The 23307-nt window shown below is 46.1% G+C and overlaps 6 protein-coding genes and 1 pseudogene across 6 annotated transcripts; 2 read left to right on the forward strand and 5 right to left on the reverse strand.

Annotated features, from left to right (window-relative positions):
• Positions 1-1178: 1178 nt before the first annotated feature.
• Positions 1179-5990, reverse strand: LOC112886010 (calreticulin-3-like). Its single transcript, XM_025951745.1, has 14 exons — positions 5794-5990; positions 5117-5224; positions 4502-4694; positions 3670-3928; positions 3532-3588; positions 3406-3453; positions 3012-3098; positions 2875-2932; positions 2616-2683; positions 2420-2515; positions 2288-2344; positions 2077-2166; positions 1665-1688; positions 1179-1567 (listed from the first exon to the last, which is right to left on the reverse strand). Exons 1-14 carry the CDS (start codon positions 5882-5884, stop codon positions 1556-1558), a joined length of 1248 nt encoding a protein of 415 aa, XP_025807530.1. The 5' UTR covers positions 5885-5990; the 3' UTR covers positions 1179-1555.
• A 2271-nt stretch (positions 5991-8261) lies between these two features.
• LOC112886409 (60S ribosomal protein L38-like) lies at positions 8262-10261 on the reverse strand. Its single transcript, XM_025952307.1, has 3 exons — positions 10168-10261; positions 9372-9555; positions 8262-8491 (listed from the first exon to the last, which is right to left on the reverse strand). The coding sequence occupies exons 1-3, from the start codon at positions 10168-10170 to the stop codon at positions 8469-8471; spliced, it is 210 nt and encodes a 69-aa protein (XP_025808092.1). The 5' UTR covers positions 10171-10261; the 3' UTR covers positions 8262-8468.
• Positions 10262-10746: 485 nt separating this feature from the next.
• On the reverse strand, positions 10747-11602 carry LOC112887842. The gene has a single exon (XM_025954115.1). It carries the CDS (start codon positions 11464-11466, stop codon positions 10966-10968), a length of 501 nt encoding a protein of 166 aa, XP_025809900.1. The 5' UTR covers positions 11467-11602; the 3' UTR covers positions 10747-10965.
• A 377-nt stretch (positions 11603-11979) lies between these two features.
• On the forward strand, positions 11980-15154 carry LOC112887841 (ribosome production factor 2 homolog). Its single transcript, XM_025954114.1, has 6 exons — positions 11980-12171; positions 13338-13541; positions 13870-14115; positions 14200-14436; positions 14606-14671; positions 14763-15154. Exons 1-6 carry the CDS (start codon positions 12100-12102, stop codon positions 14868-14870), a joined length of 933 nt encoding a protein of 310 aa, XP_025809899.1. The 5' UTR covers positions 11980-12099; the 3' UTR covers positions 14871-15154.
• Positions 15155-16399: 1245 nt separating this feature from the next.
• Positions 16400-17940, forward strand: LOC112887840 (GDSL esterase/lipase At2g27360-like). Its single transcript, XM_025954112.1, has 4 exons — positions 16400-16653; positions 16751-17133; positions 17306-17579; positions 17683-17940. Exons 1-4 carry the CDS (start codon positions 16404-16406, stop codon positions 17913-17915), a joined length of 1140 nt encoding a protein of 379 aa, XP_025809897.1. The 5' UTR covers positions 16400-16403; the 3' UTR covers positions 17916-17940.
• A 121-nt stretch (positions 17941-18061) lies between these two features.
• Positions 18062-19083, reverse strand: LOC112885257 (GDSL esterase/lipase At2g27360-like). Its single transcript, XM_025950907.1, has 3 exons — positions 19056-19083; positions 18396-18641; positions 18062-18291 (listed from the first exon to the last, which is right to left on the reverse strand). Exons 1-3 carry the CDS (start codon positions 19081-19083, stop codon positions 18062-18064), a joined length of 504 nt encoding a protein of 167 aa, XP_025806692.1.
• Positions 19084-20547: 1464 nt separating this feature from the next.
• LOC112888029 lies at positions 20548-21927 on the reverse strand (annotated as a pseudogene).
• Between the last annotated feature and the right edge of the window lie 1380 nt (positions 21928-23307).

A 23307-nucleotide genomic window follows, 5' to 3' on the forward strand; every position in this document is an offset into this window, starting at 1 on the left:
CCGCAGGAAGAGCTCAGCACTATCGCGTGGTATAACCTAGCGGCGTGGCAGGAAAACAGCAGCTCTACAGCCATACCTGATTCTGCTGTCGGATCTGAACAAGGGACGTCGCATGAAAACCTCAGCTCTGAGGGCCACGTCGATCCGGTCTCTGTTCCTGTGAAGGCGAAGCGGCGGCTTTTCGGTTCCCCTGCTCCAGGTCCGGCGGTCACGTCGCAGGAAGAGCTCAGCGGTATAGCCTGGTATTATTAACCTTGAGGCGTGGCAAGACACCACCAGCAGTTCTACAGCCATACCTGATTCTGCTCTCGGATCGGAACCAGGGACGTTGCAGGAAAAACTCAGCTCTGAAGGTTGGTTTGACTTGCAGGACAACAGCAATGCCACAGCAGACTATTCTTTCAGACCTGAACCAGAGCCGTCACAGGATCAGGACAAGATCACTCCATGTAAGTCAATTCATAGCTTCTGGATGCCTGAGACGGCCGAAACAATGAGCTTCTCGACTGCCGGCGATGCCCCTCCTGCTCCTGCGCACTGTGATTCGGGTGCCTCGTCCCCTGCTTCTTGGATCGGCAATAACATCACGTCGTCCTGTTCCCGCGGTTGGTTTCTTGGAGCGCCAACTTACGACGATGAGCTAGGTACTGCTGGTGCTGCACTCACAGGTGCGTCAAACATGTGCAGCATGCCCTCTTCTGCTGTTTCACCGGCGACGGCGCCTTCTTGGTGGTGGTGCCCGGTGCAACATCTGGACCTGCTGATCGTTGGGCAGTTCCCTCATGACCTGGACAAGGTGCTTTTGAGTCGCTGGAGTGCCTAAGCACGTTCTCCTGTTGTTCGATGACAGATGACAGACTTTTGACAAGACCTCACCTTGGAAGTCCCGATGTTCTTCGACCTGTTGTTTTAGTTGGTAGAAGAGCATGTATTTGTTCAATTGATGCTGTTATTAGAACCTTGTTGTGCTATGCTTTTTGACAGGATATTAAGCCCATTATTTGCTTTCATTGTCTCCCATGTTCAATCTAAAATTTTGGATGTTTGTTTGGATCAGGTTCCCATCAAAGCATTCTCATGTCAAATTGTGCCACGGTCTTTTTTTTAGCTGTGCGAACTCCTGAAATAGTAAAAATTTTGAGTGAGGAGTAGGCCAATTAAATGGACAAAGCTAGTCGTGTTGTTCCTTGTCCTGAAAGCAGAACAACGGTGATATCATAAAACTGAAAGGTTTCTCAACACCTGCAGCGTGAATGTAACACGACACGGTAAACATAAGAGTACAAATACATACAGGCTACAGCTCACATTTCATGGCCATGGAAATTTAGTTACAGCCGCGGCATGGCGTGTTGAATCTGTACGAAATCGCAGTCTCAGTTTGATTCAGGTGTACAACATACAAATTCTGTACGTGTGCTCTCCATAACTGTAACAGTACGGCTAAGGACTTCATTATCTTTGCCCCGAAGTTGCACATCTTATTAACACAATCATCAAGGTCCCTTTCCATAGACGAACAACTGATGTCCAGCAGATTTCGAAGGCGCAAGATCTATAGCTCGTCCTAAACATGAAAACAAATGATTTATAACGTCAGACACCTCTTTCTTGTATTACTTTGGGCGTTCGAGGATAAGAAATGAAGATGCTTTGCAACTTACATGGTAGTCGTAGTGCCTATGACGCTGCAAATGCAGATGAAAGAAAGAATATGTCAGCATGTTGATATATAAAGCACTCTACCATATTACTGACACTGACTATGCAGCTATAAATACTTGGCATACAGTTCCTCTAAATTCGTTCACTGGAGTGATGAAGTCTAAAATTCTTCACTGGTGTCTATACTTGCCATGCCTGTTATCATCGTATTAATTGTCTATGCTGCCTATCTACAGGGAAGCAAGCCTGAAACTTCTGGCAGATAATCCTTAAGAAGGCCAGGGATAAATTAAAGGGGACGAAATATATTGACCTACAAACCATGAAAAGAAGAGCCTATATGACAAGGACAAGACGAACCAAACTGTAACAGGGAAAAAGGATCCGGTATGGCAAACGGAAGAAATGTACCTTATATCTATCCCTGTAACGGTCCCTGCCACGGTCCCTATCCCTCTCTCGCCTTCGTCTCTCCCCTTCCTCCCGTGCCCGCCGTGCTTCCTGTGAAAAAGCAACGCCGGTTAACTCCTTCCAGGCTCACATTCAGAATTTCAGAATTGTTAAAAGACAACGGCAACCAGAGCAGAAAGAGGATCAAAATTCAAATTCCATTCTAATTAACCTCTTCTTCTCTAGCCTTCCTCTTCCTTTCAGCTCCTTCGAAGGCCTCCTTTTCAGCCTGCAGTACATAAATAAACTGAGCAAAGGGTTCCCAGGGGGAGACATCATGGATCACAACATGCCGTGTGCCTACCTCCTTATTTGCAGCAAAAGTTTCGTCTACAACATGTCTTGCATAGTCCGGATCATCGCAAATCAAAATGTTGTCAAAAACAGAACCGGCTTTGACCTGTATATTATGATAGTAGTAAGTTCAGATAGGATTTACGACATTTGATACAACCAAGGACTGTGATGGGGTGTGTTTGACCAACTATGATGTTTGGTACCTGCCAGACTTCAATCCCCACATACTGCAAAGGTTTCAGAACGTATAGGTCTGGGTCATCCTCAAACTCTGCAAAAGATAGTTCAATTAATGTTGGATTGAGCATGCAAGATTCAGTTCAAAGTCAGATATGCAGTAAAATTACTATCAGGAGAAATACATAAAACTGTTATGTGACAAACAGTAGACATGATCTACATGACAATATGCAAAGGGCATTACTACAGCACAAGGCAGAAGATCAGATATATGTCTCTCACCTGGATTGTCAATCCATGGGGTCTTCCACTTTCCTTTGTAGTTAGGATTCTTAATTTTCTGAGAGCAGAAATGCATGAGTATGTAAATATTTGAGGAATAAAATGTTAAGGGAAGATAATTAGTCAAGAAAATAAACCTTCCGCTTCCATGGTCCCTTGTATTCTGGATTTGGTATCATTCTGCGCTTCCAAATACCATCGTCGTCGTCATCCCATGACTCAGGCTGATTTAGCATAAATCAAAAGTATTGTCATCTTGTGTTTCTTTAGTGATGAATGTCTAGAAGTTATTGCCACCCGCTAGTGAATCAGTAAAAGTGACTGAATGTTTAAAAGGAAAGGAATAGTAACAAATGCATAAAATGGAACATTTTTCTATCCTCATTTGTCTTATAATATAAATAGTAAATGTGTATCATTTGCATACTGGGGTTCGAATACAGTGTTCTGAAGCATGAAGGTGCCAGTTAAATTGTTAAAATTTTACTGGATTTATATTATTAAAAAATCATAATTCAAAGTCATGCATACCTTTTTGTCCATTGGATCAGGTATCTCTTTAGGAATTGAGTCATATCCCTGGTCAGTGCAGGTTAAAAGGTTATATAGAATTATGTATCAAGATAAGTTTATGACAGGAAATATGACAAAACATACCTCTGGCTTAACTTGATCAGGATCTTCTATATACTCCCTGTCATCCCAATCTTTTGGCTGAAAAGAAACCAATTATAAGGAAAGGCATGGTTGAAATTACTGTATGACATGCTTTTAACATGCCAGAAAATCCCGAACCTTTTTTGCATTAACATCTTTGATCCTACGAGGAGGAAGGATATCCCAGTCAGTGTACATGCTCCCAAATTCTCTCTCCCGGTTATCAATGAGGAGGCTATAAGTGGCATCAGGTCTGAGAATAAATGTGTAAAAATGTGTCAACTTGTCTGTTTCACATTTGAGATCTTTCTTGATAGGGTAGTTTTGCCCCTGGTATGAAAGAATGAGATGGAGCTTCTTTTTCTGATCCCCACATATATCAGGCCCAAACATGAAGCTGCATAAGTAAATATCAAGACAGTTAGTAGGTAATAATCAGCAGAAGATAAGACAGACCGCGGAATTACTAACAGTTCAATTCCATAGGTAGACAATGAGTATGCGATACATTAGTCACTAGATCATTCATGGTATATTGGTATGTACTGCTTAGGCTTTCCTCCAACCAATTTTCAGCTGGTACCTACCTGTAAAGATATTTTCATGATGCCCATTAACTTTTTGAAGAAAAAGACAGTTAATGAAATCAATGTTATAAGCTTGAAGCAGGCTAATATGTTGATAATCTTTTGGGTAAAGTCATGGACTGTCCTTGACAACTGCAATCAATCTCAACAGATGACCAAGTTGATATTGGTGATTCTCTAGGCATATGCACGAGCTCCTAAGGTAGCACCAGTACCAGTTTTACTGAAAATTTTGTTCTACTTTGAGGTGAAAAGCGTAAAGCTGCAGATGTATGGTTCATGGATAGACAAAAGCACATTTGTTATCTATAATTTTGAATATTAGATGAAAAAACCTCATAAATAAAGCCATTTCTTAGGCCAAAAATAGAGAGAACATCAACCTGTAAGGTGTGTCGCCACCAAATTTCTTCTGGTTGACATAGCTGGACATAAGTTTGATGTAAGCACCGCCACATTCAATATCCTGCTCGATTTTTAGCGAGTACTGGACCACTAATGTACGGTTCTTGTTACTAAATTCTGGGAATTTTGCCGATATAGCAAAATGCCGGGCATCCCCAGTTGTTTGTATACCTGAAAAACAGTTGCCAAATGCAAATAATCATATAATGCATGAAACATGACTAAAATAAGGATGTACCTTTTTTTGGTTTAAAAGGTGAGATAATTGATAGAGTATGTTCAAAGCTTTGCAATGCCCTCCCTCCCTCCCTCTCTCTCAAAGTGTTTATTACAAAATAGAAGCAGAGACCAAATGAAACTGGTACAGTCTGAACTCCTCTGATTGAAGTTTTCTCAAAAAATAATGCTTGAAATAACATGAATAGACCCAAGGCATATCAAGCCGGAAACTGAGTGTCAAATATCCACTGTCACTATCAAAGTAGAACCTCTCTTTGTAAAATACAAAATACTCAACAAATAAAGAGAGGGGTCATAAGCCCCTTACTGCACATAATGTAGCCATGTAGGTCCACCCATGAATAGACCCTCACCTCGATCGTCAGGATCTCCAGAATAGGTTCCCGCTGTGTGCCGGAACGTTCCAGCTTGTCCTTGGCTCTTTTTCCAATCAGATTTCACCCAACGGTGCTCCCACCCATCTGAATGTTACCATGTTGAACAATTTCATTAAGCACAAAAAAAATGCACAAAAAACAAGAAATTCGAGCGTGAGGCCATTGATTACTGATAAGTTCTTGATTGCACAAGACATCATATCAACAGAACCGTAAGTTGACTCTCACTCTATCATGCCCTGTTCTTTGACTCTGGAGGTTGGACCGCTGGAGCATACAAAAAGGCACAGCTAACAGTAACAATCTCTAGACTAAATTGAAGTCTACTGAAAGCACTCCTCTATTAATACATGCCCGGTAAAGCTCTTGCCGGTTGTTTTTCTTTTTTAAAAAAAGGTCTACTGAAAGCTAAACCATAGGAAAATAAACAACTCTCTGAACCAACGAACTGAAATTCTGAATCTCTCGGTGTCAGCAGTAACTGGTGACAGTGACTCCAAACCACACGAGCGGATAGCACAAACGAAAACCGAATTGATCCGGCACAGTCCCAGTGCCATCGAATCTCACCTCGAGGACAACCGCTGACACCGAATCGAGCTCGCCAATTAGCCAAACCGAAAACAAAATTAACCACAGTGCAGGCACAGTACCATCGAATCGCTCCTCGAAGAAGATCTCGCCGGAGGCGAGGAGGAGCAGCGACGAGAGGACCAGCGCGCGGTGGAGGAAGGCGCGGCCCATCGCCCCGCCCTCAGTAGCCGCCCGGTCACCCGAGCTGAGCACCCCCCTGTACGGCGGCGAGCTCTCCTACCAGTCCCTCCCGGTGGCCGGTGGGCAACTGGGAACCGCGGAGGGAATATTTGTAAAGCTAGGGGAACCGAGAAGAGGCCTAGGTCCAGGGTTTATTCACGGCAATGCCACTGAGTTTTGACGCTGTCTGGCCAAGGGGAATGGCATTCCTGTGGTTGCTGCGAACACGCGGGTTGGTTTACGAGAGAGTGGGGAGGTCACTCGCTGGTGGAGACCACCAGTGTGAAGGCCGGTCCGGTCTTCCGTAGCGGACCGGCTATGTGGGACAGCGACGCGGGCGGGCGACGACGTTGACTTTGTCAAAGTCCACCGTGGACCGCGACTTCCCATCCCCCGGCCCGAGCCGTGGGGCCCGGACACCGGGCCGCCGGCCGCTGAGCTCGACGGTAACAGCGGAGCGTCACCGACCCCCACTGGGGCGAATCGCCGCTCGTCGGAGCTGCGGCGACGGCCAGTAGGAGGCCGCCATGTCACCGGGCCGACGTGTGTTTCGTTGCCCACGGCATGCTCCACGGCCGGAAGAACCCGAATTTTTTCTAAAAAGGGGATTAAAAAAAATTCGAAAAAGGGGTGCCAGTTGGAGAAATTTAGAGAAATGGGTGCCTCCCGCCCGCTGAACGGGCGGAAAGGAGCCTCCCGCCCAACCATAGGGCGGGAGGCTCAAAAAAAATTTCAGGAACCTCTTCGCGAATAAGAAAACTTTTTTTATTCGCGAAGAGGTCCCTGAAGCAGGCCTCCCGCCCGGCCAGTAGGCGGGATGCCTCCCGCCCGGCCACAGGGCGGGATGCCTACCGCCCGGCCAGTGGGCGGGATGCTCCTGGTCCATTTTTGTTATATTTTTTCTTAGATTTTTTGTTTCAGAAAGTATTTGAAATTCAGAATTTTTTCAAATATAAGATTTATTCGCCATATTCTTATGTATGCATATAAAATTTTAATTCAATTTTACGAAGAAGATTACGGTATCTAAAACTTGTACGAAGATAGTTAAACGATAACGTTTGCAACGTAGAATCTAAATATTACGATAGTACAATACATGAAGCCATTAAAAATAAAATAATATGATAATGAACATTACAAATATTACAAATACATGAATCCAACTATTGTGTCTTCAGTCAATGCGGCAAATATTACAAATACGTATCCAGGTCTGATAGAATCTCAACGCAGCAAATATTACATATGAGCAAACAACGTTATCTGTCAATAATTAATAAACTAGTTATACTACATATTAATACACAACGAACGACGATCCTAAATTTCAGCGACTCTCAGATTATATTTTACATATTCTAAACTATTCAGATTATAAATTATACTAAAAACAAATGAAAATACTAAAAACTATTCAAAACATAACTATTCTAAGAAATATTTCCTAAATTATAGTTATTTTCAAGTACTTATATGGCTAGAATGAGAATATACCTTAAAATCGACGTGTGGACAGGGCTTCGCCGCTTCCTCTTCTCTCTTCCTCTCCTCTCTTTCTCTTTTTTCTGATTTTTGCTGGATAAAATGATATTTTTTGGGCAGGTTGCGGCTTATATAGCTTGTGGGGTGACCTCCCGCCCTACCAATGGGCGGGATGCCCCTCAGCACAACATCCTGCCCTTTGGTTGGACGGGATGCCCTCCCAGGGACCTCTTCGCGAAGAAATTGTTTGCGAAGAGACCCTCGGGGGCCATCCCGCCCGCTGGGCGGGCGGGATGTCCGGGGCCCAAAGCGTCCCGCCCGTTCAGCGGGCGGGAGGCACCCATTTATCTAAATTTTCGCAACTGGCACCTCTTTTTCGAATTTTAATTTTTTTAAATCCCTGTTTTGAAAAAACCTCGGAACAACCCTTCTGGACTTCTGGTCGTCGGCTCGTCGCAGCTTCTTGTGCGTCTATATCAATCATAACACTTACACATCCAACGTGTATGAAAGGTAAACGCGGATTGATCTGAACTTGAAAGGTATGTTCGTGGTTGAGATTGATGTGCTAGTGTCAGTTGGCCAGAACTCGAGATTACAGTGTTTGGCTGACGGAAAATTCCACAAACCCAGGTACAAGTCCTCAATCATTCTCGAAATCACCTGTGATGCCATGCGACGACCTGCCTCAAAAAAAAAAAGGAAATAAAACTAGTAGACAAATACCTGACTACTAGTAGACAAATACCTGACTTGGTCGTTGGTCAACAGGCACATGGACGCGTGTTAGCCTATAGAATTTGAGATACGAGTATCTCTAGCTTGCTGTTGGGTTTTCGCAATCTCCCCATTCGACAAACCTAACTTAATTTGACAACAAAACTAACAAATGCACTGTTTTGAAAAGAGAAAAGAGAAGAACACGAGTCCATTGGAACATCAAATGTAGGCTCACAAGCCATCATATTTCGTCTCAATCCCAGCAATTCATTTAAAACACTCAGAGGTCACCTACAGAAACTAAATTGAAGGTAGATTGGCAGATATTTGAAGCAACCAGCACAGGTGCTGTAGTCACTATTTCGAAAGCTTAAACCTCCTGCACGCTCAAGCCTGCCAAAAGAAGAGATGAAAGTCAGTATCTTGCACAATGGCCAGGAAATTTCAGAACCATGTTTCAACTTGAAACAAAATAAGTATAAAAAAAACTTGCACAATGTAGGAAGATGCCCTGATGCACACAATACAACCAAATTTTCGATCTAATCCTTGTCTACTTCTCAAAAGAGAGCCTGAAGGCTAGAACAAAATCAAAGAAAGCATGTACAATCTATGGCTTAACTAAACACTTAGTTTAAACAGGCATGCCCAATCATGGAGTACAAAGGCATAATCAGCGGTAGTGACATTTGAATTCCTGCATCACTCAAACTAAGTAAGCAGCAAACGACATTTACAGGAAATATCAATATTGCAATGGGGGCTTATGAGTTATGACTATTTAGGCAAAGAACAGAAAGCTTTCAGCTAAAAGACCTGAGTGACAACCAGAGTCAAATAAAGCATGTCAAACAATAGAAATTAAGCAGCTTGTGTAAAGCTCATATGGTGCGCACATATGTAAATCTAATGGTTCTAAAATGATGTTCACAATGAAGTACATGCCGAACAAAACCAAATAAGCCAAAAATCTGACAGAATGGCTTGCCTATTCTATGAAAAGGTTACTTTGTAGTGCAAAATTTCTGCTCACAGCTTACCATTGTGAATACCAAAATTTCAATTTCTTGAGTCCTTGACCAATTATTTTCATTACAATTCCATGCCTAATTTTATCATATGTAAGCCAATGAACAAAAGGTCAATTCCATGAAGCATGGAGATATCTAGAATCTAGATACATACCAGGCGCTAGTTTAGATCAAACTGGGTTTAGCCAACTACACATTACATTGTTTCAAAACAAAAAACAAAAAAACTATACAGCACATACCAGGGGGTAGAGACTGCTTCAGCTTGTTGGCCTTCTCAGTGTCGTAAACACACAGTGTGTAGAGATACTTGGAGCAGCGAACCTTGAACTTGACAGCATCCTTGCTCCTCTTGATCCTCACGGAGCGCGCATCCTTCCTCCTCGCTGTGAGAAGGAAGTCCTTGATCTCATGGATTTGTTTCGGCTACCACCAACCATAAAAAGTCAGAACCCACCACTTATGACAAAACAAATTACCATTTCTGCTCAGCACCACGACATCACTATTTTGTAAGGAACTAACCTACAGGTAAGTACTTTACTGTTAAACGAGTTTAAATTAATCTGGTGTTCCCAACAGTGTTTCCTCAATGGCATTATAAAATCAAATTAATTAATGGACAACAATCAGTAATTCAGTGTAGAGCTCCCTTACACCCCGTCACGTCTGAGTACTATGAATCCTTTAAATTCTATAATTTCAAAGTTTAACATTCTGGTGTCACAATTGTCTCACTTTCTTTGGAGTATGAACTCCAATGACAGTTTGAGTCGCTCACAGTTCACTACTAAATTCGATTTCAGCTACAGAACCGAAGGATATGTACACGAATCGCTAAAAGCCAGCTAGATCTGAAGACAAGGCATCGTCTTACACAAGTAAATACCAAATCGACGGCACACTAGTGAAACAGAAAGAACAACGAAGGCGTATAAATTCGCCCTCTGAATCCTAAAAATGCTCAATTCGTCGGTCTACCAGACGGAAAAGGAACAAGAGCATGGGATGCAATTGCAATTGAGAAGCGAGAATTACCATGATGGCTGCGCTTGAGAGAGGCCAGGAGCCCTGCAGTCGCAAACCCTAGCTATACGCGGAGGACGACACAACGGCGGCGGTGGCGGACTCGTGCTTGGTTTTGTAGCAAGGCGGAAACCCTGCCTTTTATGGGCCGTACCTAAGGGCCCAGTATTGCAAAATTATAACGGCCCAAAGAAGTTTATAATAACGGCCCACCACCCTCTGACTGCGTAGGCTTTAGCCTTCAGAGGTTGAGGAATGCTTAGAAACTGCAAAATATATGCAAGAGAAAAACCTAAAGCTGACCACAGATTCCCGCAAGGCCCCATAAAATTATCTGTCACTTCAATTTGTTAAAAAAATGGATCACTGTAAAATTCTTCAGCTTAGTGAATGAAAGTTGAAAAACTGCTAGGTTTCTATTTTATTTTGCTTTGTTATATTCGGCAAAGCTTGACAGATCACTAAAGCATACTCATCCATCATATCAGTGATCATGCAAGTTCATGTTGTTTGGAGGAGGGCCTTAGGTCTTAGAGAATTGAGAGACAGCCAAATCTCTGAAAGAGAAGAAACAAGAAACTGACCACACTATTGTCACTGAATCAAAATTTTCCTTCCAATTTATACCATATCAAATGAATGAAACGAATACAGAGCAAAGCAATACATTTGCCTTTGCACTTTGTTACATGATCATAATAACAAGAGTTGACCGATCCCCGATCTGCAAATAAACTAACCCCTCGTTCGGATTTCTGCTTTGTGTCTCTCTCCAGTCTTCAGGCTCTGCAGCGCTGGATCAGAGCAGAATCAGACATGGTAACCAGACGCCCAGCTCTTGGAGTACTCGCCGTCGGCTTCCTGGGCGCCATCGTCGTCGAGCCGGAGCGCAAAGGCAAGCGCGAGCGCGGCCCACTCGAGGACGAAGATGGCGGTGCCGAGCCCGCCGACGAGCTTGAGGATGATCTCGCCGTCCTCCTCCCGGACGTAGGACCGCAGCTCGGCGAGGAAGTCGGCGGTGCGGGTGAAGGCGAGCAGCGCGGCGGCGCCCTGGAAGATGGCTGTGAGGACGGCCCCCGCGGTGTGCGCGGCGTGGGCGCGGCCGGCCCCGGCGCCGCCATCCGTGAAGGAGCCCGAGCAGCCCGCGGCGGCGAAGACGGCGGTGAGCGCGTGGAGGAAGACGAGGAGCAGGCCGCACGGGGACGGCGCGAGGCGGAGCGAGAGCGTGAGGAAGATGCACGCCGACGCGGCGCCCAGCAGCGTGTAGTTGCACAGCAGGAACGCCTTGTGCGCCGCGCGTCCGCCCGCCATGGATCACCCCGAGAGCGCGCTAAGCACCGGCTGCCGCTTGTTGCTCGCGATCGGGACCTGCGGCTGCGACTGCGAGGAGAGCAGAGAGATCGAGAGGGGAGGGTGGGGCGCGCGAGTGATGAATGAACCGGGGAGCGAGGTGGCGAGCATTAATAGAGCGGCACGCGGCGGGAAGGGGGGCTCGGCGTCGACGACCGTTGGGCGGCGAGGGGTTAACGGCTAGTGCCGGGGAGGAGCTACCCGCGTGCGTTGCAGTCGCGTGCAGCCGAAGCGAGGGGGCAAGGGACAGAGAGTGAGAGACGTTGAAAGCTGAGCCGAAAAGGTGAAAAAGAAGCTTCCTTCATGGCCTCATGGGCCTAAAGCGACCCACGAAGTACCAGCCCAAGAAAAATACCGAGCCGGAGAAGGCACCGGGCCTAACGAGGCTGGTTAGGTCAGCCCAGAACAGCCCATATCGGCTTAAGGCGAGGCTCCCATGCGCTGCGCCGCCGTTCTCTACTACTACTCGACAAAAGCGGGGCGCGGGATTTCTAGGGTTTAGTGATCGGGAGCCGTGTGCTGTCAGGTAGCCTCCTCTCCTCCTCTTCAGCTTGTTCTCCGCGGCGGCGGCTTGGAGCGGAGCGGTGGGAGAAGATGGTGGCGGCGATCAGGGTGCCCAAGACCAAGCGCGCCAGGCGGGAGCTCCTCAAGCACGCGCCCAAGCTCGTAAGCTTCCTTCTCTGCCCCTCCTCCCACCACCGTTCTCCCTGCGGCTCGCGGCGTACTGTCGAGTGGGGGCCGTTTCTAGGGGAGGACTGCAGAATGAGCGACCGCGCCGGGCTTCCATCGAATTAGGCCCCCACCCTTTTTTTTTCCCCTCGAAATTGTGCAGATTGGTGGTGGCATTCCAGTGAGATATGGCATTGGGGAATGAAATTCGAAATATCTGGTTTCATAATACCCATCGATGAGGGTACACGTACATATTTGAGCCTGTACTTCCCTTGTCCAGATTCCTCATCTAATCCACAAAACTAGCTAGCCTAATCTGTGTTGTATGGCCGTGCTGTTTAAGGCCTCCAAAATGTGTGGTATGGCCCTGCTGCTCGCCGTGGGCTGCCGCCAGATGACCAAAACCCCTCACCTTTCTTGCGTGTCCCTCCCCTAACCAACCGCTCACTCGCCAGCGCAATTCATGGTTCCATGGGCACTCTTGTCTGCTGGGTGCCCTCACAAGGAAGGCCGCTGGCTCGATGTGCCTCAAAGACATGCTTCAATGTTTTGTTTTGGCAATACGCACACATGTCAATATGACGATACTATCATATTTGTATTTTTGTATGTTGCTTATATTGCCATTTGGCCCTTGGAAAAAACTAATGATTTGTTGCTACTGGATACTAGTACTAAGGCTTCATGTCATCGTACCAAGTCCTATCAACCACCGCCAGGAAACATTGTGGTTGCCCTGCTGCTGCCCTGCTGCTGCCCTGCTGAGTCAGTGTGCAGGAAACCATCTTAGAACAAACAGCACCGATGAAGCAATCTTGGGATAACCTTCAGCAATCCTTGTGTTCTGCTCATATCCTGTCTCTACCTTCCTTTATAATTGTTATCCATTGTGAGCGATGTAGCTCTATATAATTTAGTAAATCTAGCAGTGGGTTGGCTAACAGGAAAAAGATGTGAGCTTTTGGCAGAGTGTCCAAGGCACTGTGCTTTATGCTGAAAATCATGTGAAATTCTTTATGTTAGCTTGCTGGTATAGGTATTTGGAGGTTCTGCATATTTTGAACCTTGTATGCGAATAAGACATCTGAAAATGGAAATAACATATATGTTTCTTTGTGACTGAACCTCACGTCTGGCTTCTGCTTTGATAATTTTGATAGGTTGAGACCGGCAAGAAGACGCTGATCCTCCATGGTACCAAGACTAGCGCTGTGTTGAACTCTGTGTTATCAGATATTTACCACCTGAAGCGTGATAATGCTGTGAAGTATACCAAGAAGAATGACAACATTAGGCCTTTTGAAAGTGGTGGAGAATCTTCTTTGGAGTTTTTCTCCCTAAAGACAGACTGCAGCCTTGTAGTGGTGAGTGACATCATCCCGACTAGTTCCTAGTTTGTCATTTGGGTGCTCAGAGTGAAAAGTAACTGTTTCCATTGCAAAATGATGCCATATTTTATTTGCTGACGCTTAAAATAATTCATGCTGTCGAGTAGAAATAGAATATTCTAATGAGCTACACAATGAATTTCTGACAAACCTGATAAATAAATCTATCTGAAAAGGAGTATGCCATTTTCTATTTCTGTTTAATGCTTGAGTCCTATGTCCTCCTATGTTGAACGTGGTGATTTGATGACTCGTCTTAAGCTCACTCCAATGTTTTCAACTGTATTTTGAATTTGTGCTGTAGTATGGTTCTCATTCAAAAAAGAGGCCCAACAATCTGATTTTGGGAAGGACGTATGACCACCACATATATGACCTTGTTGAAGTAGGAGTTGAGAACTACAAATCGATGGAATCTTATGTTTATGATAAGAAGCTGGCACCAAAACTTGGATCAAAGCCTTTCTTTGCCTTCATAGGAGAACATTTTGAGAGCTCTGAAGAGCTGAAGCATTTGAAAGAAGTGCTGCTTGATCTTTTCAGAGGAGAGGTGAGCCATTTGTCAATTGAAGTTGGTATGCAGGACATGGATATTCTCTTGAGCTTCATAATAAACTGTTGCTGTTAAATGCAGGTTATAGATAATCTAAACCTTGCGGGTGTAGATCGGATCTATGTGTGCACAGCAATCTCTCCTACTACTGTCTACATGATGCACTGTGCTCTCCGCCTAAAAAGGTCAGGCACACCTATTCCTAGAATGGAGCTGGTTGAAGTTGGACCTTCAATGGATCTGGTAGTTCGGAGGCATAGGCTTCCAGTTGAAAGTTTGAAGAAAGAAGCTATGAAGACTGCTGAACATGCTAAGAAGGTATACCTGATGGAACTGTCTCTCTTTACTACTTGAATTGTTGTTATCTTTTATTGGACATTGCTAGTGATTGCTAACTTTAGTTCCATTAGCCTTGAAAAACTACTGGCCCCTTGTGTTACGTTCTCACTGAAATCTTCCTGAGTCACAATCATGAACCTTCTTGCAGATGAAGAATGTCACCAAGGATCCAGTGCAGGGCAAGCTGGGCAAGGTCTACATGCCAGACCAGCAGGTCTGTATTGTACTTTGTTTCTGGAACAATAAAAAAAAGGTCAATATTGCTTTTGACATGATAAATGATTCGTGTCTTTCACTGAATTCAGGTTGGAAAGTTGACCTTATCGAATGACATAAAGGGACTGAAGAGGGAGCGCCGTGAGGCCAAGAAAAACAAAGAACACTCAAAGAAGCAAAAGGTCAACCCCGAGTAAAAAACAGAGGACTTTTGCTTGTAACTGTTCCCAGCCGCTGTTAACCAAGTGTAAGCCACTTGCTGTTAGATTGGGTGGTAAATAGTTTAGTGCCATTTTCGTATGCTAAAGAGTAAAGACCTCTGTGGTGACTCGCGAACTCACTACGGCACACATAAGCATGGAAGTTTTGAGCAATGGTATGTTACAGTTATTCTTACATTTGGTAGCTCTGAACTACTGATGTCACTAGTCTGTGAAGATGGATGAGTTTTTCCCTCAGGAAATGGATGACATTTTCTATCCATGTAGCTGTGAATCCTGAATTTATTAACAAATGCGCAGTTGCTATAGAATCGTATTGCTACGCAATCAGTTCTATGCTGTGCCAAGATCGTCAATCATCTCCACTTCGAACAAGTTTTGTCTGCTATCTTGCTTTTGCTTCTCGATGGCCGTAACCAGAGCAAGTAACATATCACTGCCAAGAATAAGAAGGCTTAGGGGGTTAGTATGTATGTGTGGTCGATGTGAGTGTAAGCCCAAAATGGAACGCTAAACAAAGGCTGTTCCGTACTTCCCTAGGGGTCTAAAACTACCATTTGATAAAATAACCAATTCTTTTCGACTACTACCTTCCTTCGTTTACCTTTTATACATAACGTATGTTTAAGTACGTTGCAAAAGCTATAGATAAAAAAAGTCAGTCAAAATGACCTATAGTTTGGGATGGATGGAGTAGACAGTAACAAATTCCAAAAGCTAGATGCAGCCTAATGCTCGAGGTACATCACAGTTGTTTCCGCAATCCATGCAGTGTTCTTGCACATGGTCCGAAGTCGTCTATCAAATAAAACTTGCAACTAGTAGTAAGAAATCTCTAGAGAGTGGAGATGTCGTATGGCTCTCTAAGGAAGTTCTCATGCAAGCACGATCTGATCTTGAGGCACCTCTCCAGGGAAGTTCTCATGCAAGCACGATCTGATCTCGAGGCACAAGCGCGGTGTAAGTAAAATTGTATCTAATACCTACAAGTGCAAATTGAATCTTTAAAACTGTTGATCGATTTTATTGTTATTTGGCAAGTCCAGACCTGTTTGATATGTTCCTTGTTAAAGCCATAACTTTTGTAAAAACAAAATGTGTTGGTGGTAGCCACACAACTTGTCAACTAAAAGGTTAGCAAAAGAAGTTGCTATTATTAGTGGCAGACTGGCAACTTTGACCCAACATAAAAGAGCGTATCAAACTTACGATTGCACATAGGAGTATTTAGGATTTAACATCAAGTGGGAGTAAACATCTGCTTTTGTTTAATTGTAAAGTTAAATACAGCTTGGTCCACACTGATTCTCTTTTAGCCCTGCCACTGTCGTCAGTAAGCGGAGGGCCACAGCTTATTAGGAAACTTCTTTCCACAATTCAAGGCCAGCAAAGTTTTCATTAAAAATGTCACGCGCTGTTCTTCAGAGCAGTTCTCCCGTACTTACTACTATAACTAGTGCTTATGTGCGCTTGGTTTACTTCACCGTTCTAGGCCCTAAGTTTGCACCCATGGACCTCACACTTGTCTTCCTCGTCTCCTTCATCCTCTCCTCTCTACTCTGTGGCGTGAGCTCTGCCTCATCACGCAACATCACCTCCATGTTCACCCTCGGAGACTCCCACATTGACACCGGCAACGCCCTCGTCATGGCGGCTCCAGTGATGCCTGTGTGGATCGACAAGCCTCCTTACGGCGAGACATTCTTCGGTCACCCCTCCGGCCGCTTCAGCGACGGGAGAGTCATCATCGATTTCATCGGTGAGGAGATCACCAATCTGATTCAACTATTTCATCATGCACTCCTGCCTAACCGTATGAGCATCACACATGCGGACATGCGACGTTTACTTTGTAGCCGAGGAGCTTGGCCTCCCGTTCCTCCCGGCTTTCCTGGCCAGCAGCCCGAACGTCTCCCATGGCGTGAACCTCGCCGTCGGCGGCGCGACGGCGATCGAGGTCTCCTTCTTCGAGACCAACGGCCTGGTCCCGTTCAAGCTCCTCAACAACTCGCTGGACGTGCAGCTGGGGTGGTTCGAGCAGATCAAGCCATCGGCCTGCGACGGCGCGTCGGAAGAAGGCCAAGGGTACAACGACAGGGATTGTCTTGACAGGGCGCTCTTCTTCGTTGGGGAGCTCGGCGTGAACGACTACAACTTCATCTGGATGGCGGGGAAGACCGAGGACGAGGTGAAGACGTACGTGCCTAAAGTCGTCGACACCATTTCCATGGCCGTGGAGGTACACCCAACAAGATGATTATAAGAACATAACCAGTTTTCTGATCACGCCAGTGGATCTCTTGCTTCTTTGCACACTGCAACTCCATTATCCTTCAATGGTTAACGAAGCTCGGACAACTTCAGCTTTGTTGATTTTTTTTCTGTATGTGTGTTGACAATTGACACCACAGAGGCTGATCAACCAAGGGGCGGTCTACATCGTGGTGCCGGGGAACCCACCGACGGGGTGCTCGCCGGCCATCCTCACCTTCCGGTTGAGCCCCAACAGGGCGGACTACGACCACATCGGCTGCCTGCGCGCCGTCAACGCCGTCGCCAGGTACCACAACCTGCTGCTCCGCGCGGCCGTGGGCGGCCTCAGGGGCAGGTACCCGCACGCCAGGATCGTCTTCGCCGACTTCTACGATCCCATCATCAGAATCCTCGAGAACCCCGGCCATTTCGGTAACTCCACTGACGACTTCCATCCCGGGTGCATCCTTCCTGCACGATCACGACGTCCATCCCGGTGCTGTCGATCTGAACTCTGAATGTTTGGGATGTGCAGGCTTCGCCGGCGACGCCCTGAAGGCCTGCTGCGGAGCCGGCGGCGGCGCCTACAACTGGGACCCCAGCGCCTTCTGCGGCATGCCCGGGGTGGCGGCGTGCGGGGACCCAGCGGCGTACGTGAGCTGGGACGGGGTGCACTACACGGAGGCCGCCAACCGCTACGTCGCCGACGGGTGGCTCCGCGGCCCGTACGCTGACCCGCCGATACTCAGCGCTGTTGGGCGTTCATAGTTAGCTGCTGCCGAAAAGCCAAAACCATTGCTACCAAGCTTCCGAATGCTTGTATCCAAATGAATTATTCTGCTTCACCAAGCCTTTCTGAAACTAACTGATCATAGAGGTGTATTTATAGGCTTGCAATTGTCCAATCCACTGAGCTAGTGCGGAACAGCACTCAGTATCGGCGGATCCGCGTAGGGCCCGTGGAGCCACCCCTTAGCGACGTAGCGGCTCACGGCCTCCGTGAAGTGCACCCCGTCCCAGCTCACGTACGCCGTCGGGTCCCGGCACGCCACCACCCCGGGCATGCCGCAGATGGCGCTGCCGTTCCAGCAGTAGGTGCCGGCGCCGGCGCCGCAGCACGCCTTCAGGACGCCGCCGACGAATCCTGACACTCAGGCCGGACACATTTCAGAGCTTCATTCAGAGACTGGAACCAGCACAGAAAATTTGTACTGGTACAGTACATAAACAGGCGCAAGGCTTAATTACCGAAGTGACTGGGGTTCTCGAGGATGCTGTAGACAGGTCTGTAGAAGTCGGCGAAGACGATCCTGGCGTGGGGGTGCTTGAGCCTGAGGCCACCCACGGCCGCGCGGAGCAGCGCGTTGTGGTGCCTGGCCACGTCGTTGACGCCGCGGAGGCAGCCGACGCGGTCGTAGTCGGCCGCGGCGGGGCTCCGCCGGAGGGTGAGGATGGCCGGCAGGCACCCCGTCGGTGGGTTCCCTCTGTTTTTATCTGTTTTTATTTACGTATCTTAGTTCGTTCTAAGTCAAAATTAGCTAATAACATTAGCAATACCAAATTTGTTTCATTAAATCTACTATGAAGTATACGTTAATAATGCATATATTGAATAGTATAGTTGTTGCTATATGTTTCATATGTTTCTATATATTTCTATAGATTTGATTAAAGTTCGTTAAGTTTGACTTAGAATAAATCTAATACGATATATAAATAAAAACGGAGAGAGTACTAGCTCGCCAAGGCGTTCCTGTTAGGATAAAACGGTTGGCGTTGACACGAAGAGGAGAAGGCAGGAGCCTTGATCCCTGATGGTGATAGGTTCTGAACTCATACTGCTAGGCTGACTCTGCTTTTGCCGCCTTCGTGCAATTTAGCCACATTGCATTCTTGTTACGGACCCACCTGAACTGAAAGGGTCCTTCCAATGCATCTTCGTAGAGTCCACTGCACGTCGTTTCGTTTGGGAGCATTGCTGATACCATCAGAGCTTGCTACTTTGTTAGGCGAGGCGAGGCAGCCGTAGGTTTACTGATGCTAGTCCTAGTTTTGCAGCAAAACCCACGGAAAATCTCGGTTAAAAATTCTAACTTTTTGGTTACGGGAAGCATCGACGTCGTTGCGTGTCACGAATTGACCATCGGCGCGCAGCCGCCGCCGCAGAAGCGCGCAGGGACGGGTACGCTCGCAGAAGCCAACGAAACCGCGGGCGCCCGGCCGGCTCGCTCGCCGTGCGTGGCTGACTTCCGGTTCCGGATCCTTTCGCGCCTCTGGATTTTGATACGTTGACCTCATGTTGGGTTTCGTCAAGTTTCTCCTGCGCAACGGCTCCAATGCGCGAACCGAGGTACCACACACACTCTGAAAGAGATGACATGAGAATCAAAACAAGCTCCTCAGAGCAGTTTATCATGGAATGGGTCGATCCATATCTTCCAAAATACATTTTTGTGGATTGTTATAAACATTTAGGATTTCAAATAAAGTTCTAATCTCACTTAAAATTCATCAAAAATTTATGAGGCAATCATCTCATTTTAGATATAATATTTACTAATTTTAGAGTTGTTATTTTAAAATATTTATTTAATTGTTGATTTTTTAGAAATTAAAAAAATGCTAAAATCATTTATCCTTTGCTCTAAAAGCTCCTAAGAAAATCATAAAAGAAATATCCATAAAAATTTGGATTCACTTTGATGGGGAATCAAACTTGATTTGAAATCCAGATAAATTTGAAACAATTTGCAAAAAAATATAAATAAATAATATATTTTAGAAGCGTATGGATCTGGATGGAAGTGTAGAACAAGTTTAAGGACTGGGATAAGAGCGTGGGACAAGTTTAAGGACCGTTACGTGTATTTTGAGAGTATCGGGATCGGGATGAAAACTCCGGATAATTTAAGGATGGGGATGAGAGCCCGAGATAAGTTTAAGTACCATTACGTGCATTTTAAAAGTACCGGAATTAAGGATGAAAACTCGGGACAAGTTTAAGGATCATCAGCAAAATTTACTCAAATTCAAACTTCATTAGGGACTGGATTGACCCAATATATCTATTTATTATATTATAGTAAAGGTGACCGTGTCCTAGTTACGATATCATAGGTCTATGACCGTGTTCAAGATAGTCTGGCACTGTTATTGCAGCGAGCTGTCCATAAATATAAGCTTTAATTGTACAGTTCTCTTGCGTATTTGAGGGACAAAATATGAAAAAAAAAGGGAAACACAATAACAATGCGTGATCCATCCAAACTTGGTGAAATTTACAGAGCAAATCAATTGTAGATTTGTATTTTCACTGTTCTTGTGAAGCATTTTCGTCTTCTTATTGACTTATTTTGCGGTAAGCTTTCTTGGATGAAGCAATACTAGTCGTTCCAGGAAGCTAGTGGTGGATAGCTCTCAGTATCGGCGGATCCGCGTAGGGCCCGTGGAGCCACCCCTTGGCGACGTAGCGGTTCACGGCCTCCGTGAAGTGCACCCCGTCCCAGCTCACGTACGCCGACGGGTCCCGGCACGCTGCCACCCCGGGCATGCCGCACACGGCGCTGCCGTTCCAGTTGTAGGCACCGCCGCCGGCTCCGCAGCACGCCTTCAGAACGTCGCCGGCGACGACGCCTGCACTCGATCACAGCGCAGATTTTCAGGCATCGTCCCAGCAATTCTACGCGTGAAGAGCGAAAGGTCGATGTGCAGGGGCATACCGAACTGGCCGGGGTTCTCGAGGATCTTGCGGATGGGTTCGTAGAAGTCGGCGAAGATGATGGTGGCGCGGGGGTGCCGGGCCCTGAGGCCGCCGACGGCCGCGCGGAACAGCGCATTGTGGTGCCTGGCCACGTCATTGACGCCGCGGAGGCAGCCGACACGGTCGTAGTCGGCCGCGTCAGGGCTCCGGCGCAGGGTGAGGACAGTGGGCGAGCACCCGGTCGGCGGGTTCCCCGGCACCACCACGTACGCCGCGCCGTCGTCGATGAGCCTCTGCAACCATGCAGAGCTCAGCCGGCCGATCCGAGCTAGAAGATGAACTCTTTCTTGAAATGGAACAGAAATGCTTGCATTGTAGCCTTGTACCTCCACGGCCAAGGCGATGGTCTTGACAACTTTCGGCACGTAGGACCGCACTTCGCCCTCGGTGTTGTTCGCCATCCAGATGAAGTTCTAGTCGTTGACCCCAAACTCCCCGACGACGAAAAGGGATTTGCTGAAACAGCCTCTCGAATCTGCAGGCATCAGACTCAGTAAAAAACACTCAAAAGAAGGAGAGACATGACATGCATCATGGTGGTTAGTAACAGCAACCTTCCGTGGTGTTACAGAGCGATGGCCTGAGCTTCTCGAACCAGGCCAGCTGCACGTCCAGCGAGTTGTTCAGGAGCTTAAACGGGGCCAGGCTGTTCCTCTCGAAGAAGCCGACGTCGATCGCCGTCGCGCCGCCGACGGCGAAGTTCACGCCCCGCGAGACGTCGTCGGAGCTGTTCGCGAGGGACGCTGGGAGGAACGGGAGGCGGAGCTCCTCGGCGATGAAGTCTATGATGACCCTTCCATCGCTGGGGCGCCCGGAGGGGCGGCCAAAGAAGGTCTCGCCGTAGGGAGGCTTGTCGATCCACTCGGGAATGACGGGCGCCGCCATGATGACGAAGTTGCCGGTGTCGATGTACGAGTCTCCGAGGGTGAACATCGAGGTGATGTTTCGTGAGCCGGAGCTCGCGCCGGAGATACGGACCAGGAGGAGGAAGACGAGGGAGAAGAGAAGCTCCAGCTCCATGGCTGCCTCGGCCTGGGAGAGAGACGAGAACGAAATTAAGAAAGCCACATGCCGCGCTAGCTATATGGGCATGGAGGAATGATTGGAATACGTCAATCAAGGCATTCTGTTGCCAAAGATGGAAATGGAAGGGTTAGCGTTGACGAAGAACAGGAGCCTGATTGATTCAGATCGAGTTCAGGATGGTCATGGTGCCCATGGTGATGGTGGTATGCTCAAGTCGTTGGGTGACTCTGCTTCTGCCGCCCACGTGCAGCTGAGCTCGAGGTCCAACCAAGTACGTCTTGGACCGTGATGGGACCTCCATGTTCTTTCTTTCTATCTATCTATCAATCTATCTATTATATTTATTATATTAATAAAAAAGTGTTAAAAAATCACCACATTCGCCGAGAAATACTAGAAATTCTCATATTAATCTAAAAAAATATTTTCTACTGTTGGATTTTATGAAGATCTAACGGTCTAAAGTAACTCAAAAGTCCATATGAAATCTCTGATTAATAAATAGCTAACTTCAAAATAAAAAATTAAAAAAATAGGATCTGAAGCATCCATGCTAAATACGATTAGTAAATAGATAAATTCTAAATTAGTAAAATAAGAAAATCAGGATTTAATTCACATCAAATACGATTAGTAAATAGCTAAATTTAGGATTAAAGAATAAGAAAATCAGCCCTTGGCAAAAAAAAGTTCACATTAATCATATTTACTAATATGATTAATAAATAGCTAATTTCGAAATTAAAAAATTAAGAAAAATAGGATATGACTAAAACGTCCATACCGAATACGATTAACAAACAGATAAATTCTAAATTAGAAAAATAAGAAAATCAGGATTTAACCAAAGAGTTCACGTCAAATACGATTAGTAAATAGCTAAATTTAGGATTAAAAAAAAAGAAAATCAGCCCTTGGCAAAAAAGAGCAAGAGCAGGTTATCCTTTTTCGCATGGCATGCAGCAAGAAGAAACTTTGCCATTGCTGGCACGACGCAATTGCATTTTAATATATCAAGAGCAGACTAGGGAGGTTCAGATGAGCCAAGAGTAGCTTATGGTGTGGTGGCGCTGCCAGCAACGGCTGACAAGGTTGAAGCACGGTAACATTAATTGGGTGCTGAGGGCAAAGGAGCATGGTGCGGCCGGTAACTTTGACGATTCTAGATGCAATACAGTAAAGTAGGCACATACAAAGAGAAGATATTGGACACTTTCATCATAGGAGAAAAAATATAATGATTGATTTGTGATGATGGAGCGGCATTCTCATACAGATCAGAGCTCACCAAACCGTCGAACAAAGGGACACTAAAGAAATCCCTAGACTTTGGTTTGCTTTGATTTCAGGTTCATAAATATTTACTCTGCGCAT

Source organism: Panicum hallii, chromosome 3 (genome assembly GCF_002211085.1).
Source record: "Panicum hallii strain FIL2 chromosome 3, PHallii_v3.1, whole genome shotgun sequence".
NCBI classification, from domain to species: domain Eukaryota; kingdom Viridiplantae; phylum Streptophyta; class Magnoliopsida; order Poales; family Poaceae; genus Panicum; species Panicum hallii.